Consider the following 16,040-nt stretch of genomic DNA (forward strand, 5'->3'; position numbering starts at 1 on the left):
CGGCATCTCCCCACCCCCCCCCAAGCGGGACAGGAAGCGGAAGCTCCTTTTCTCCCGTCAGCCTTTTTTTCCTTCGCTCTAGGAATCTCAGCTCTGTAGTCGCTGCTCTTAACCGTTTCGGAGCCGAGCGGCAGGAGCCTCTGGGCTTCTCCGGGCAAAGAGCGAGGAGAGGCGCTGGTCTCGCCTCCGGAAAGCCCCGCTGGATCAGCTGCACGGGCGCCCCAAAACGTTTTCTAAACTATTTATATATATATATATATTTATTTTCAATTTTCAAAATAACATTTTTCCTTTTGGTACATAGATATCCAATCCAAATTTGCAATAAATGGCTTTTCCCCTTGCCCCCCTGGTTTCCATTCCACACCTTTATTCTCCTTGCATATAATTATATTTCTTAGCCAGTCATCTAGTTATCCATTCTTCTTTCGTTGGGACCTTTCCTTCTTTCCACATCTGGGCTAGTAGCATCTGGCTGCTGTAGTCGCATAAATAAACAGTCTATTGCTTCCTTGGCAATTCTCTTATTACTCCTAGTAAAAAAGCCTCTGGTTTTTTTTAACAAACGTAATTTTAAGAATTTTAAAAAGTTCATTGTGTATCATTTCCCAGAAGCCCTATACTTTTTTACACGTCCACCACATATGAAAAAATTGTTCGTTCCTTATCCTTACATTTCCAGCATAAGTTAGAGATATCTTTATACATTTCAGCAAGCTTTACTGGAGTCAAATACCATCAGTACATCTTCATATCATTTTCTTTCTTTCTTTCTTTTTTAATAAATATTTATTAAAGTTTTACAAAACATAGACATAGATACAACAAACATCAGACAAAAACAAATATGTCATAAAAGACAAAAAAGAAAAAATAAACACAGAAAAAGAAAAAAAAGCCAACTTTAAATTCCATAGTTCTATATCCCTCTTTCCTGACCTCCTCACATCTCCCTTTTTTGTGTTCCCCTTTGTTCAATCAAGTTCAGCAAATTCTAACCCTCTTTCAAACCTCATTTATAATTATATATTTCAACTTATTATGTCTCTAATTTCCCTTCCCTTACCACTTCGTGTTTTTTTTAACCTAATTTTCATACCACCTTCTCTTTTTAATCATTTTTGCATACCTCTTCTAACCATGTCACTAATGCCCTATTACCTTTGTATCCCACATCATTTTAACATTCAAACATTTTACAATATTTCTGTAAATAGTCTTTGAACTTTTTCCAGTCCTCTTCCATCGACTCTTCTCCCAGGTCTCGGATTCTGCCGGTCATTTCTGCCATCTCCATATAGTCTATCACTTGCATCTGCCATTCTTCCACGGTAGGCAAATCTTGTGTCTTCCAGTATTTGGCGAGAAGTATTCTTGCTGCTGTTGTTGCGTACATAAAAAATGTTCTGTCTTTCTTTGGCACCAAATGGCCGACCATGCCCAAAAGGAAGACCTCTGGTTTCTTAGGAAAGGTAAATTTAAATACCTTCTTCAGTTCATTATAAATCATTTCCCAGTAAGCACGTCCACCAAAGATGAAAGAATGTTCCCTCAGTTTCTTTACATTTCCAACATTTGTTATCAGGCAGGTGATAAATTTTTGCAAGCTTGACTGGGGTCATGTACCACCTATAAATCATTTTCATAATATTCTCCTTTAAGGCATTACATGCCGTAAACTTCATACCGGTAGTCCACAACTGCTCCCAGTCAGCAAACATAATGTTATGACCTATGTCCTGCGCCCATTTGATCATAGCTGATTTGACCGTTTCATCCTGTGTATTCCATTTTAACAGCAAGTTATACATTCTTGACAAGATCTTAGTTTTCGGTTCTAGCAATTCTATTTCCAATTTTGATTTTTCCACCTGGATTCATATCATTTTCTTTTAATGAACTACATGCCATGAATTTTTAAATCTCTTTCCACAGCTTTTCCTATGATTCAAGTGGTATATTATAACCTGTCTTTTGCCCAGTGTATCATTACAGCTTTAACCTCTTCATCTTTCGTCTCCCATTCCAACAGTGGTTTGTACATTCTTGATAACAATTTCTCATTATTTTCTAATAATTCATTTTTGAACTTTGAGAATTCCTTCCCAAAGTCCTTCTCTTTGTCACCTCTGAATATGTCATTTATTTGGCAATATTGTAACCAACCTGTTAACAGAGCTTTCATATCCTCATATTTTTTCACCTTTAATTTGTTTTCTACTTCTGTTAACAGATCTTTGTATGTTGCCCAGTTTCGCGTTTACCTCTTTTTACAGATATGGTTTCTAATGGGGAAAGCCACAATGGTGTCTTGTTCTCTAATAAATTCTTATATTTGTCCCATACTTGGTAAATTGATTCCCTTATAATATGGTTCAGGAATCCCTTGTGCACCTTTCTTTTCTCATACCAAAATTCAGAATGCTAACCAAATCTATTATCACGTCCTTCCAGATCTGATACTTCAATATTGTTTATCCATATCCAGTAGCCAATCATGTGCAGCCAATCACGGGCTGCATTTTAAATTGCATTTTAACCTGTATTTTAAATTGGTCCCCCCCCCCTATGTTTTTACTGTGATTTTATTGGTGTTAGCCGCCCTGAGCCCGGCTCTGGCTGGGGAGGGCAGGGTATAAATAAAAATTATTGTTGTTGTTGTTATTATTATTGCATATAATCCCCTGCCCAGCAACAAAGGATCGAGAGCAGGGGTAGCAACCTAAGGTTCGGGGGCCGGATGCGGCCCCATCGCCTTCTAAATCTGGCCTGCGGATGGTCTGGGAATCAGTGTGTTTTTACATGAGTAAAGGCTGGGCTGGATGAATCCCAAGCCGGAATTAAGATCGCCGGAAGAAATATCAGCAACCTCAGATATGCAGATGACAAAACCTTGATGGCAGAAAGTGAGGAGGAATTAAAGAACCTTTTAATGAGGGTGAAAGAGGAGAGCGCAAAATATGGTCTGAAGCTCAACATCAAAAAAACGAAGATCATGGCCACTGGTCCCATCACCTCCTGGCAAATAGAAGAGGAAGAAATGGAGGCAGTGAGAGATTTTACTTTCTTGGGCTCCATGATCACTTCAGATGGTGACAGCGGTCACGAAATTAAAAGACGCCTGCTCCTTGGGAGAAAGGCGATGGCAAACCTAGACAGCATCTTAAAAAGCACAGACATCACCTTGCCAACAAAGGTCCGTATAGTTAAAGCCATGGTTTTCCCAGTAGTGATGTATGGAAGTGAGAGCTGGACCATAAAGAAGGCTGATCGCCGAAGAATTGATGCTTTTGAATTATGGTGCTGGAGGAGACTCTTGAGAGTCCCATGGACTGCAAGAAGATCAAACCTCTCCATTCTGAAGGAAATCAGCCCTGAGTGCTCACTGGAAGGACAGATCCTGAAGCTGAGGCTCCAATACTTTGGCCACCTCATGAGAAGAGAAGACTCCCTGGAGAAGACACTGATGTTGGGAAAGATGGAGGGCACAAGGAGAAGGGGATGACAGAGGGCGAGATGGTTGGACAGTGTTCTCGAAGCGACCAGCATGAGTTTGACCAAATTGCGGGAGGCAGTGGAAGACAGGAGTGCCTGGCGTGCTCTGGTCCAGGGGGTCACGAAGAGTCGGACACGACTAAACAACAACAAAGATTGTGTCTTTTTATTTCAAATGCATCTTTGGGTTATTTGTGGGGCATAGGAATTTGTTTATCCCCCCCCCAAAAAAAATATAGTCCAGCCCCACACATGGTCTGAGGGACCTGCAGCTGAAAAAGGTTGCTGACCCCTGATCAAGAGGCTTCAAGAGGCTGCTGAACATCCTAAAGGGTTAAAGGAACTTTAACAGGATTCCTAGAGAGGAAGGGGAAGTGGAGAGGTTTCCTAGAGCGGAAGGGGAAGTGGAGAGGATTCCTAGAGAGGAAGGGGAGGGTGGTCTCATACCGGAAGTGCATCTCCACCCCCCCCACCAACCCACCTCTCCTGTAGGGATGCTCTTCTGTCTCCCCCAAGCGCTGCATCGGTGGCCCCACCTGGGATCTGGTGAGCCGCCCCCCCAAAAAATTGTCTATTTGAAGGGTAGGGGTCCCTGGGATGCAGGGGTGGGTGCCTAGGAGGACCTGAAAGGGAGGGGTGAGGAGGGGGAGATTCCGGGATCCCAGGCTTTGAATGGGGAGAAAATGTGGGGTGGGGGGGGTTAGGGGTAGCCGGCTGAGAGTGTGTAGGGAGCCAAACCCTGGCCCCACTTTACCCCATAGGGAGGCAGCCTCTGCAGCAGATTCACCTGGGATTTGCCTAACACAACACATAATCATCATCATCATCATCATCATAATTAATTTGTACCCCGCCCATCTGGCTGACCTTCCCCAGCCACTCTGGGCAGCTTCCAACAAAGATTAAAAATACATTAAAATGTCACACATTAAAAACTTCCCTGCACACAAGCTTTTAGGGATCTGGGCTTCTTTCTCCCTCCTCTCTGCAGCCAGCAAGAGGCCCCTTGGATGTTTCATGCCGTGGGGAGGTTTCAAGTAGGTCTGCTGGGGGGCTGGGCGAGAATCATCAGCGGCGCTTCTGTTAGGATTTGCACCGCCACCACAGTCAGGCACATACCCTCCAACATTTTCATTTTTACTTTTTAATATAATTTTTATTAAGTTTTCTGTTTTACAACTTTGAATATTCATTTAGACAACCTTGAAATATCAGTGACTTCCCTTCTTCTCTTTCCATGGTTCATTTTGCATAGCATAAATCCCTGCATATTTTATATAAACTAAAGCATTCAGTATTCCATTATTACTTCCACCAAAACTTATTTACACTGTTGAATTTATCTTGATGCTGCCAACGTTTTCAAGTGTACACAATCCCCCCCATATAGTCAATAAACATTTTCCAATCTTCTTCAAACAAATGTTCTTCTTGTTCTCATATTCTGTAAGTTAGATCCGCAAGCTGTGCATATTCCATCAGTTTAAGTTGCCATTCTTCTTTGGTTGGGACCTCGCTTGTTAAATATTATCGTAATCATCATCCTATGGTTTGCCCCAGCCACTCTGGGCAGCTTCCAACATATATAAAAACATAATAAGATATTAAACATTAAAAAACTTCCCTGTACAGGGCTGGGGGAGGGTCGGGGTCGGATAGCTACATACATTCCAGCATTTCCCCGATGAAAATAGGGAGGTCCCAGGGAAAAGCGAGACATTCCGGGATCAAATCAGAAACCGGGATGGCTTCTGTAAATCCCTGGAAAATAGGGACACTTGGAGGGTCTGCAGGCACGGTGGACACTCGTGTGTGTTGGTGTGCGCTTTCAGACATGCAGCACCTGACCTGTGCAGTGGAACTTTTTTTTTTTGTCCCGGAGTACAGAAGCACAGCTGAAAACGGGAACCCCTTTTAATCTAAGGCAGCAGGTACCAGTTGGAAGTAAACAGCTTGTGTGCGAGTGGTTTATGGATTACGCAGTGAGGATTATGGGGGGGGGGGGCTGGAATCAGTGGAAGGCTGAGAGCCATAAGGGATGGACTGGAGAGAAGGATGGATGTAGGATCCTCTGATTCCCAGGGGCATGGAAGCCTTTAATCCAGAGCCTTCACGCGACATAACTGCCCTCTAATCCCCAGTACTGTCATACCTCGGAAGTCAAATGGAATCCATTCCGGAAGTCCATCTGACTTCCAAAAAGTTTGGAAAACAAAGCGCTGCTTCTGATTTGCTGCAGGAAGCTCCTGCAGCCAATAACTTATATGAAACAAAGCGACATTCAGCAATCCAACAGAATCTAATAGGAAACACCAGCAAATAATAATTAAGCAGTTCAACCACAATAAAGAATTACCAATATATAATCAATAAAAGTAACAGCAAATCACAATGCGTAAAATACCACAAAACATACAAAACCATGTAAAGGATCAAATTGAGAAACAAAGAAGCACAACTTATGAAACTATTTTTAAAAAATATATCCCTGAATGAATGAAATATTCCCTGCTACTGCTGCTGCTGTTCTCAAAGTCATAGTCTGGGAAAAGCTAGGTGGGGCAAGGCAGGTGGGAACACCATTGCCTGATGAGGAACTGAAAATCTGTCTCCCCTCACCTCTAGAGACTGATATGGGAGAGTAATAATAATAATAATAATAATAATAATAATAATAATAATTATTATTATTATTATTATTATTATTATACCCCACCCTTCCTGGTTCAGAAAACCAGGCTCAGGGCGGCTAACAACAAATTTAAGACACTTAAGTATAAAAGCAGCATAAAATATGAATAACAATAAAATTCAAAAATCAATTTAGGGCTAGCTGGCTGAATTAGTCCTATTTGGGCTAGCAAGGAGGCCAGGGGAGAATTAGCTGTGGGGTCTCAGAGCGGGTAATCTTCATTAAATGGGAGGGGGAGGGAAGGGAAGGGAAATAAGAGATCAGGCTGAATTCAAATTAAAGGCTAAGCGGAATAGCTCTGTCTTACAGGCCCGACGGAAGTAGGTTAAATCCTGAAGGGTCTTAGTCTTATGGGACAGAGCATTCCACCAGGTTGGAGCCATCACTGAAAAGGCCCTGGCCCTGGGGGAGGATAGTCTGACTTCCTTAGGGCCCGGGACCTCTAAACTATGGTTATTCATGGACCTTAAGGTCCTCTGTGGGGTATACCAGGAGAGGCGGTCCTGTAGATACGTAAATATAAATATTTATTTATACATAAATATAAGCAGTCCAAAGGCCCAAATATATATCTAAATGAAACTGACTATTATAAGCCATGCAATCAGATGTAGAAAGAGCAGTGAGATCTTCAGGCCACTGGGTGTTAGATGCTGAGTCTTCCTCCTTTCAGCCTTGCAGTAACTTAGCCCCATAAGGACTTGGAGAACCCATATTTGTTGTCCATCTGTTAGTCCAAAGAGCTGCTTCATAGCCAGACTCATCCAGCTTTGGTGAATGGAAAGCTTCTAGCCATAACAATTCTATGATTCTCTAACAAGCCATTTTCTTCACTTTGCAGGGCTTGGTTGTACCTTGAATCAGGGCAGCTTTTGCCTTGAAAAGGCAGATTGGAAGAAGAGGGGAGAGCCAGAAGATTCCTTGGAGCACAGACCCAACATGGATGGACAAGGCACAGCTGGCCTTGACACCACCCGGGTTGGGAGGAGTGAGGGATTCTGGGAAAGAACTGTGCAGAATATCCTGGGTGCGGAGGACGCCCTCAGCTCAGACGCTCAGCGCCAACGTTTCAGGCAGTTCCACTACCAGGAGGCCAAGGGGCCCCGAGACGTTTGCAACCTGCTTCATGACTTTTGCCGTCGGTGGCTGAAGCCAGAGCTTCACTCTAAGACTCAGATCTTGGACCTGGTGATCCTGGAGCAGTTCCTGGCTGTCCTTCCCCCGGAGATGCAAAGCTGGGTGAGGGAATGTGGAGCAGAGACCTGTTCCCAGGCGGTGGCCCTGGCCGAAGGTTTCCTCCTGAGCCAGGCAGAGGAGAAGAAGCAGGAAGAGCCGCAGGTTTGAAAAAAGTTTTGTTCTGGTGGTTTGAAAGGGCTGAGGAACGTGAAGCAGAAAATCCCAAAACTACCTATATTTTTCAAATCCTTTCTGAAACATAGCTGTCAACCGTCCCTTATTTGGCAGGAAACTCCCTTATCCCAGCGCCGTTTCCCACTGCTGTCCCTTACTGATGATGTCACTTAAATTTCCTGGGTTTCATGCTCGCCCGGCTCTGGAGGGAAGCAGCGGCTCGGGGGTCCTCCGCCGTGAGAGAGCACGCGCGCACGAGCTGCCGTGTCTCCGTCTCTGCTTTTCCCCCCTCAGGTTGAGGAGGCGGGTGGTGGCGGGCAGGCAGGCAGCCCCTCTGTTGCGAGACTTCTGCCGCACTGCCAGGGGAAGCCAGAGGCCGTGGCTGAGGAGGCGGCCTGAGGGAAGAGGAAGAGAAGGGGATGGACGCAGAAGGACGGCACTTCAGCAGCTGCCGCGGCGCCGCAACCACCTCATGCCAGGCTTGCGGGCGGCATGGGCGAGAGTCTCCCTCCCTCCCTCCCTCTCGTGCGGCGAAGGGCCGCTGGAACTCCTCACGCCAGGACGACAGCAGCCCCGACATGCTGCTTAGCATCCCCTCCAACCAGTGCAATGTAGTGATTTCCCCCTCTGCATCCCTTTCATAACTCTATTTTTATAAATCATTTGTCCATCCATGGTTCAAATTTTTACTACAAGTTTTCTGTCAATCCTACCAGTGTATGTAACTCTTTACAAGAGCTTTTCAACTAAATTATAAACTTTCCCCATTCTTTATGAAAGAGGTCCTCTTCCTGGTTTCTAATTCTGCCTGGAAGCTTTGCCATCACGACGTCGTTCATCAGTTTTGTCTGCCCCTCTTCTTTGGTCGGAGTTGTAGACCCCTAGGATCATCTAGTCCAACCCCCTGCAAAACACAGTCAGTCGCAGCAAAAGCAGCATGGCTCCATCAGTGGCGGATTTCTGCATAAGCTAAGCAAAATCCCTTATTTTGGCTGCTGATCCCTTATTCTCGAGGCTGCTGTTTCCTTATTTTCAAATCTGTAAGTTGACAGCTATGTTCTGAAAGTGTCCCAAACGCCAAAGCCTTTGCCGCTAACTCTCCTTTTCTCATCCTCCCCCCCCCCCCGGTTCCCTCTTTCCGGTTAAGGGTCTGTTCACAGAAGTCGCCACTGATTTCCCATATGCTGTGAAGGCTCCAGAGAACATCAGAGAGATTCCCCTGCAAAGGTGGAAGGTGCAGGAGGAGAAGGAGGGAGGCGCCATCTTGCTGGGTAATGGAGCGTGAATTTGAACTTGGTCTCCTTCCATTAATCATTGGGAAACAAAATTTTTGTTGCATTGACTCCTGCAGTTGTTCTAACCTGATTTTGACGTGCTGATTTCATATCGAAGTTGGTTTTGTTCTGTAAGCTCTAGTTTTTTTGCAATTCCTGTTTTTCACTTTTCACCATAATCTTTGTTTTTTACAATGCAAGAATTCAATATTTTATTAAACACGTAGCCAAAGTAGTACAATATGAGTATAAATGAAAGTGACTTATATAGCATTGAACATGACATGTATCGCATTAAAAATGACATGTATATGTACAGTTGGAGGTATGCAAAAAAATGTATTCCCTTGGGATACTGGGGAACAAAATTTTCTTTTGCATGAGATTTTCCAACTGTTCTTATATGGTCCGATATGAAAAATACAAATATTTAGGTTAGGTTAGGTTACAAAACTATAAAAATAAAGAAAAAGTAAGTTTGCAAAACAATAATTACCATGTGGTTAGGGTAGATCAATGTGTCAGTGTCCACTAATGCCCAGTGTAAATATGACATATCGGCAAAAGTCGGAAACTGCAAGATAACTATAGCATGTACATGAAAATTGATTTCAGATTTGAAATCAGCTTTGAAAGAACATATAAGAACAGTTGAAAAATCCCATGCAACAGAAAATTGTTCCCTAGTGTTATGGAAGAAATCCAAGAAATCCTTCTGGGTTCTCCTGACTCTGCGCTCTGTCTGTGTGTGTGTGTGTGCGTGCAGGGGGGCGAGATACACTTCCTTCTGGTCCTTTTCCACAGTTCAATGTGATGTTTATTTTCAGCACTTGAACACATGGAAGTCAACTTGTACTTTGCCAGGATCCCAGCTGGGGAGAGATGTGTTTGCACAGTACCGTCAAACCTCGGTTGTCGGCTTCCGAAATGTTCGATAATCAAGGCACGGTTTCTGATTGGCTGCAGGAGATTCCTGCACCTGAGCGGAAGCCGCTTCAGACGTTCGGCTTCCAAAAAACGTTTGAAGACCGGAACACTTACTTCTGGGTTTTCGGCGTTTGGGAGCTGAAATGTTCCAAAACAGAGGCGTTTGGGAACCGAGGTTTGACTGTACTGAAAATAAAAACGTCTATGAACAACCGAAATACAGTGGTACCTCGGGTTAAATACTTAATTCGTTTCAGAGGTCTGTACTTAACCTAAAACTGTTCTTAACCTGAAGCACCACTTTAGCTAATGGGGCCTCCTGTTGCTGCCGTGCCGCTGGAGCCCGATTTCTGTTCTTATCCTGAAGCAAAGTTCTTAACCTGAAGCAGTATTTCTGGGTTAGCGGAGTCTGTAACCTGAAGCGTCTGTAACCTGAAGCGTATGTAACCCGAGGTACCACTGTATACATGACGGATGAGACATTTTGTAATGTCAAGGGGGTGCTTAGACATGGGCCACTTAACCTCTGAGACAAGCACATTCTGATCTTTGTCTCCCACCTTTGTCTCTCACAGGCGATGGAATGATGCCAGCGAGACATAATCATCCATTTCTTTCTGGTGGAAGGGAAGCGGTTGCTGTGGCAACGGACCAGGTAAGGAGAAGGACCAGTGGGGAGGCTGCCAGGAGGTCGTCAGGGTGTGTCTGTATATTGGCATTTAAAGGGGGGAAAAGTTATGGGGTCAAGGAAGCTGCCCAGCAGGAAGGCTGTGAATGCAGGGGTTGCAGGTAAGCAGCATTGGTGAGTTTTTTGAATTGGGATGGTGTTACCTATAAAGGGGGAAATATTTGCTTTTCTTTCAGGACCCAGCAACGTTTGAGGATGTGGCTGTGTGTTTCACGGCCGAGGAGTGGGCTCTGCTGCATCCTGACCAAAGAGCTCTACACAAAGAAGTCATGGAGGAGAACTGTGGGATCGTGGCCTCTCTCAGTAAAAGTATATTTCCCTAGTGGATTATAATATATATTTAGAAATTATATATGAATTTTAGCTGCTGCTTCCGTTTTGCAGAATCCCAACAATTTAGTACCTCCTTCTTTCCATCGAGCAGGGTTCAGCTATTTTTCTTTATCGAAACATTTATATCCCCCACCCCTTTCCATTGAACAGAAATCTACAAGTTGGCTAACAATGCTTGGAGCTCATTATGAACAATTAAAACCAGAACACAATCAAAACAACAGTTTGTAAAAGTGAGAGATATATATGGTCATATCTGTACACATAATCCATATTTGCAAAGAAGCTTTAATAATGACATTAGATTTTTTTTTAAACTGATGAATTTAATAATTTCCCAAGTGCCCATGAAAAATCCTGTTGTATATTCATGGAACTTGGCACGACAGTTCAAATGGGGGAATTATTTTCTATGTCTTGCCCTGATGCACAATAGATTTTCAAATTTTGACAATTCCTTAAAAATAGGGTTTTGTTTTGTTTTGTTAAATGTTAACCTTGTTTTTTCTTTTTAAAGAAACTACATTACCATGTCTTCTGCGACTTATGTCCCTCCCTGTTCCCTCAATTCCACCACGTCACACCCACTAAATTGACACTCTCCTTTAGAATCAAAAAATCTGGCTCTCCCATCTTGTCTTGGTGGTTTCTGTCATCAGAATATAACCACCTATATGTGGTCTGTCACAAAAGGATTTCTGGTTCTGTTTCTACCTCATTTTCCTGTTTTCATTACAGCACGCGGAAAGGACCTTCATCATAGTTCTGATCTTGCTACACATCAAAGCATTCATATTGGGGAGAAACCTTATCAGTGCCTGGACTGTGGAAAGAGTTTCCATCCGAACAGGACTTCACATCAAATAATTCACACAGGGGAGGAGCCATATCGGTGCTTAGAGTGTGAAAAGGCTTTTCACGAGAACAAAAGTTTCACTTATCAAACTCATCAGAAAATTCACACAGTGGAGAAAACCTATGCACCCTTGGAGTGTGTGAAGAGCTTTGGACAAAATAGGACTCTCACTAATCATCAGAGAATTCACAGAGAAGAGAAACCATATCAGTGTTTGGAGTGTGGAAAGTTCTTCAGCAGCAGGACGAAGCTCACTGATCATCAGAGAACTCACACAGGGGAGAAACCATATCAATGCTTAGTGTGTGGAATGAGCTTCACTCAGAAGAGGAATCTCACCTGTCATCAGACAATTCACACAGGGGAGAAACCATATCAGTGCCTGGAGTGCGGAAAGAGCTTCAGGCAGAATTTAACTCTTACTTACCACCAAAGAATTCACACCGGGGAGAAACCGTACGAATGCTTGGAGTGCAGAAAGAGCTTCATTCGGAAGTGCGATCTCACTTATCACCAAAGAACTCACACTGGGGAGAAACCACATAAATGCCTGGAATGTGGAAAGAGCTTCATGCAAAAGACGAGCCTCACTTCTCATCAAAAAATTCATACCGGAGACAAACCATATAAATGCTCAGAGTGCGGAAAGGGTTTCTGCCTGAACAAAGACCTCATTCGCCATCAAAGAGTTCACACAGGGGAGAAACCATACAAATGCCTGGAATGTGGGAAGTGCTTCACACAGAAGACGATTCTTACTGCTCATCAGAGAGTTCATACCGGGGAGAAACCGTATCAGTGCTTGGAATGTGGAAAGGGCTTCACACAAAAGGCAAATCTCACCTATCATCAAGGAATTCACACAGGGGAGAAACCGTATCAGTGCTTGGTGTGTGGAAAGTGCTTCTGTCTGAGCAGGGACCTCACTTCTCATCAAAGAATTCACACGCAGGAGAAACCATACCAGTGCAACGTGGGAACGGCTTCGATACAAGGGCATACCTCCATCGTCATGAAAGAATTCACTCAGGGGCAAAAACATATAAGTACCTGGAGTGTGGAAAGAGCTTCAGATAGACTATAACTCTTACTTATCATCAGATAATTCACTCAGTGGAAAAGCATGTGAATTCTGTGAGTGTGGAAAGCATTACCATATGAATTCATGAATTCAAGGCTCTCTCCCCCACCCCTGACCATATAGGGTTTTTTAAATCCCCAATTAAACATTAACCCTGACCCCAAATTGATTTGGGGCCAGATCCTGGTTGGGTGTCCCCCTGGTTAGGGAGAGGGGTGCAGCCCTAGGAGCAAACAAGTTACATTATCCATGTATGAATTCAGTATTTTGGGGTTTGTTAGAATTCCTGAGTGACACCAGTTGCTTTCTGCTAGTGTGTGTATGTGTGTAGATACTGACACACAAACAAACAAGCAAACATATATCATGTGATGGATGCCCAGGGTGGTCTTAGCAGGAAGAGTCAAACTTTGTTTCACTCCTGCAACTGATGGGTGGAGGAACGGGAATAGGGAGAGATTTGGGATATCACTGAACAAGCGTAACTCTGGCGCTGGGAGGAGCTGGGTGCATTTTCTCATCTAAGTGGACTTTGGGTTGCAAACCTCTTTAAGAAATGCTTCGTTTCTCTTTCTGAAAGCATCTAAAAGAAGAAGAAATGCATATTTACAGTACTGGACACAGCTGTGTAAAACAAGGAAGGGATGCTCTGTGTGGTATGTTGGTGCTAGAAAAACAGGATAGAGCTTTTTGTATAAATAAGTGAAATAAATGTCTTAAACTGTGTTTTTGTTGCCTGTCCTCACCTCAGCACGGAGGGAAGGGGCTGGAGATGCCTGCAGTGACACCTGTCAAATCTGAACGCAGGGAGGTCAAAAGGCCTTTTCCTTTCTCATCTCTTTCTGCTCCAATCTCTCTTGGGCCTATGTTTCGTGGACCTTTAACTGCAGGGTCAAAATTGTAAGTTTGAAGCTCCCCAGAAGAGGGACCCTTTTGTTTTCATGTGTCCGTTGCTCTTTCAGGGTGGGAAACTGTGTGTGGGCTGGTGGGCCAGATAGTTATCTGTCTCCAGCCCTGTTGGCCAACTTCCATAGGAGGGCAAGGCAATTCATTTGCCGAATCTCCTGATATCGATCGTGGTTCCTCTCAAGCACTGGACAGCCAGCTGCTTGACACCCTTCGGCCACCCTGTGCTCCACAAAGCACTGAGCGTAAGTCTGGGTCTAGGCTTTTTTGAGGGTCGGGGGCAGTGAGAAAACAAAAGTGACCCTTATTTTCTCGCTGCCCCCCCCCCACTTACATCCAGACTTTCTTCTGCTCTGCTGCTGTGTGTTCTTCAGGGAAGTGGGACGATGCCCTTCAAGGCTGCTGCTTCTTCCTTTGAACAAGGTCAGCACCCCCACAGAAAGAGGGAAGGCTTGAAGGTGGGGATGCCCTGCTAGATGAAGTTTGGGTACCACTTTGCGTCAGTCTGCGGAGGAGAGAGTGGCTGGGGAAACCCAGCCAGATGGGTGTGGTATAAATAATAAATTCTTATTATTATAAATTCTTATTATCATAAGCCCTCAGATGTTCTGCAATGGGAGCGCGAAGGGTTCCTCCATCTTTTACACACCTTGCTTTTGTTAACGGAGAAATCTGAGGGCTCCTTTGGACAAAAAAACAAGGACACCAGCCAGGAAGACCAGAGCAAAACAGCAGCCAGTAGGCTTGGTCTTTATTGAAGACTGTTGCGACAGGACTCCCACCTGCCACCAGGTGGAACAAGATGGAAGCCCCGAACAAAAGAGCACCCATACTTTTATTAGCTGCTAATCCCCATGTTACATCTTTCCCCAAACTACATCACTCATACATCATGGTTACATCATGAAAGGGGAGGTCTGGTGACAGTAATCTGAGCATCCTGGACCCTGCCCCATGGTTCTCCTTGCCCTCCACCAAACACCCATCAAGTGTAACAAAAGAGATATTTACATTTCCGTGTTTCCCAGCCAAGTTAATCACACCCTTTTGTCTTCATCTGGGTTTGTTATTTCTGGAATGGCACTCAGGTATCAGGATGCCAGAAATTATCACTCAGGCGGAGGGGCTGCTGAGTAGCTGAGCTCACATGTCTATATGAATTTCTGAAGTTTTCCCAGTGAGCCAGTACATAGATACATTTATCAGTGAATTCTTACATTTGGTATCATGCAGCAAAGGTCCTTTGAATAGATAGGAAGAAACTGTGAGGAAGTGTTTTGTGGGGACAAATCACAAAAGTCACAAAAGCGATTGTGCTGATTTTGGTAGTGGGCTGCATGTGAGTGATATCTGCTGGAGGGGCAACCCCCCCAACCTATACATAAATTCCTGCAACACTTTATACAAAGCAAAAACCCTGGTCTTTCCCTAACTCTTTGCTCCCTTGTGTCTCCTCGCTGTCAAACCCATTTCACTATGAGCAGAGCAGATAGGCTCCCACAAGCAGCTGATCGTAGAGGGTGGGGGAAGAGGCGAGTGGCCCACACTTCCGGTCATGCGGTGTGGGGCAGGAGCATCACGTGCAAGGCTCGGCCCCCAAACCTCTTTGGCTCCCCCCCCCGTCTTTATTTTTATTTTTTTGCACGGATGATCCAGAGACGCTGGGTGAAACCTGAAGAAACGTGCACCTGGGAGGCTCAGGCACTGTTTTGGGAAGGGGGTGGGGGTGGGACAGCTCAGTCGCTAGAGCAGGAGGGTTTTGGGTTCGAGTCCCGCGCTGGGCAAAAGATTCTTGCATTGCGCAGGGTTGGGCTGGATGACGCCCGGGGGTCCCTTCCAACTCTACGATTCCTCCTGCACATAACCTTCTAAGGGTTAAAGTGAACGGAGCAGGATGCCTAGACGGGAAGGCAATGGGAGGAAGAGGATGGGGCGGGGGGGGTGTTTGTGGAGGGCGCCTCCTCCCCTCTGCTTTCCTGCCCGGTTCATCTGTCTCTCGCAAGCGCTGCGTGGGTGGTCCCTTCTGGGATCTGGTGAGCGGGGGCGGTGCGGGGGGGCATGCACATTGTTTGTGCATTTGGGTGAAGGGGAGCCCCAGGGCTGTGGGGGAGGGTGCATGGTCGGGGGAGGGGCCAGGCAGGAAAATGACAGCTGGGGTGGGGTGGGGGCTGGAACCCCCCCCCGGGGGGATACCCAGGTTCCTACTCTAGCCCAATGGTTGCCCTTAATTTGATTTTGAATTGATTTTAGAATGAATTGATTTTAGAATGTATTTCAATTAATTACAGATAGGTAGCCGTGTTGGTCTGCCATAGTCAAAACAAATTTTTTTTTTCCTTCCAGTAGCACCTTAAAGACCAACTAAGTTAGTTCTTGGTATGAGCTTTCGTGTGCATGCACACTTCTTCAGATACACTGGGTTGATGGACTTCCATTTC

At 44.8% G+C, this 16,040-nt stretch overlaps 2 protein-coding genes across 2 annotated transcripts in view; one reads left to right on the top strand and one right to left on the bottom strand.

Annotated features, from left to right (window-relative positions):
- Nucleotides 1-16,040, bottom strand: part of LOC128408827 (uncharacterized) — a 282,229-nt gene that overhangs the window by 77,334 nt on the left and 188,855 nt on the right. The window lies entirely within an intron of this gene.
- Nucleotides 3,935-16,040, top strand: part of LOC128409626 (uncharacterized) — a 62,513-nt gene continuing 50,407 nt past the window's right edge. Inside the window, exons 1-2 of the mRNA XM_053380190.1 lie at nt 3,935-4,041; nt 7,029-7,525. Of these exons, the coding sequence (XP_053236165.1) occupies nt 3,990-4,041; nt 7,029-7,525 (549 nt within the window). The 5' untranslated portion in view covers nt 3,935-3,989. The remainder of the gene's footprint in view (nt 4,042-7,028; nt 7,526-16,040) is intronic.

This window comes from Podarcis raffonei, chromosome 2, assembly GCF_027172205.1.
Source record: "Podarcis raffonei isolate rPodRaf1 chromosome 2, rPodRaf1.pri, whole genome shotgun sequence".
In the NCBI taxonomy this organism is placed as follows: Eukaryota; Metazoa; Chordata; class Lepidosauria; order Squamata; family Lacertidae; genus Podarcis; species Podarcis raffonei.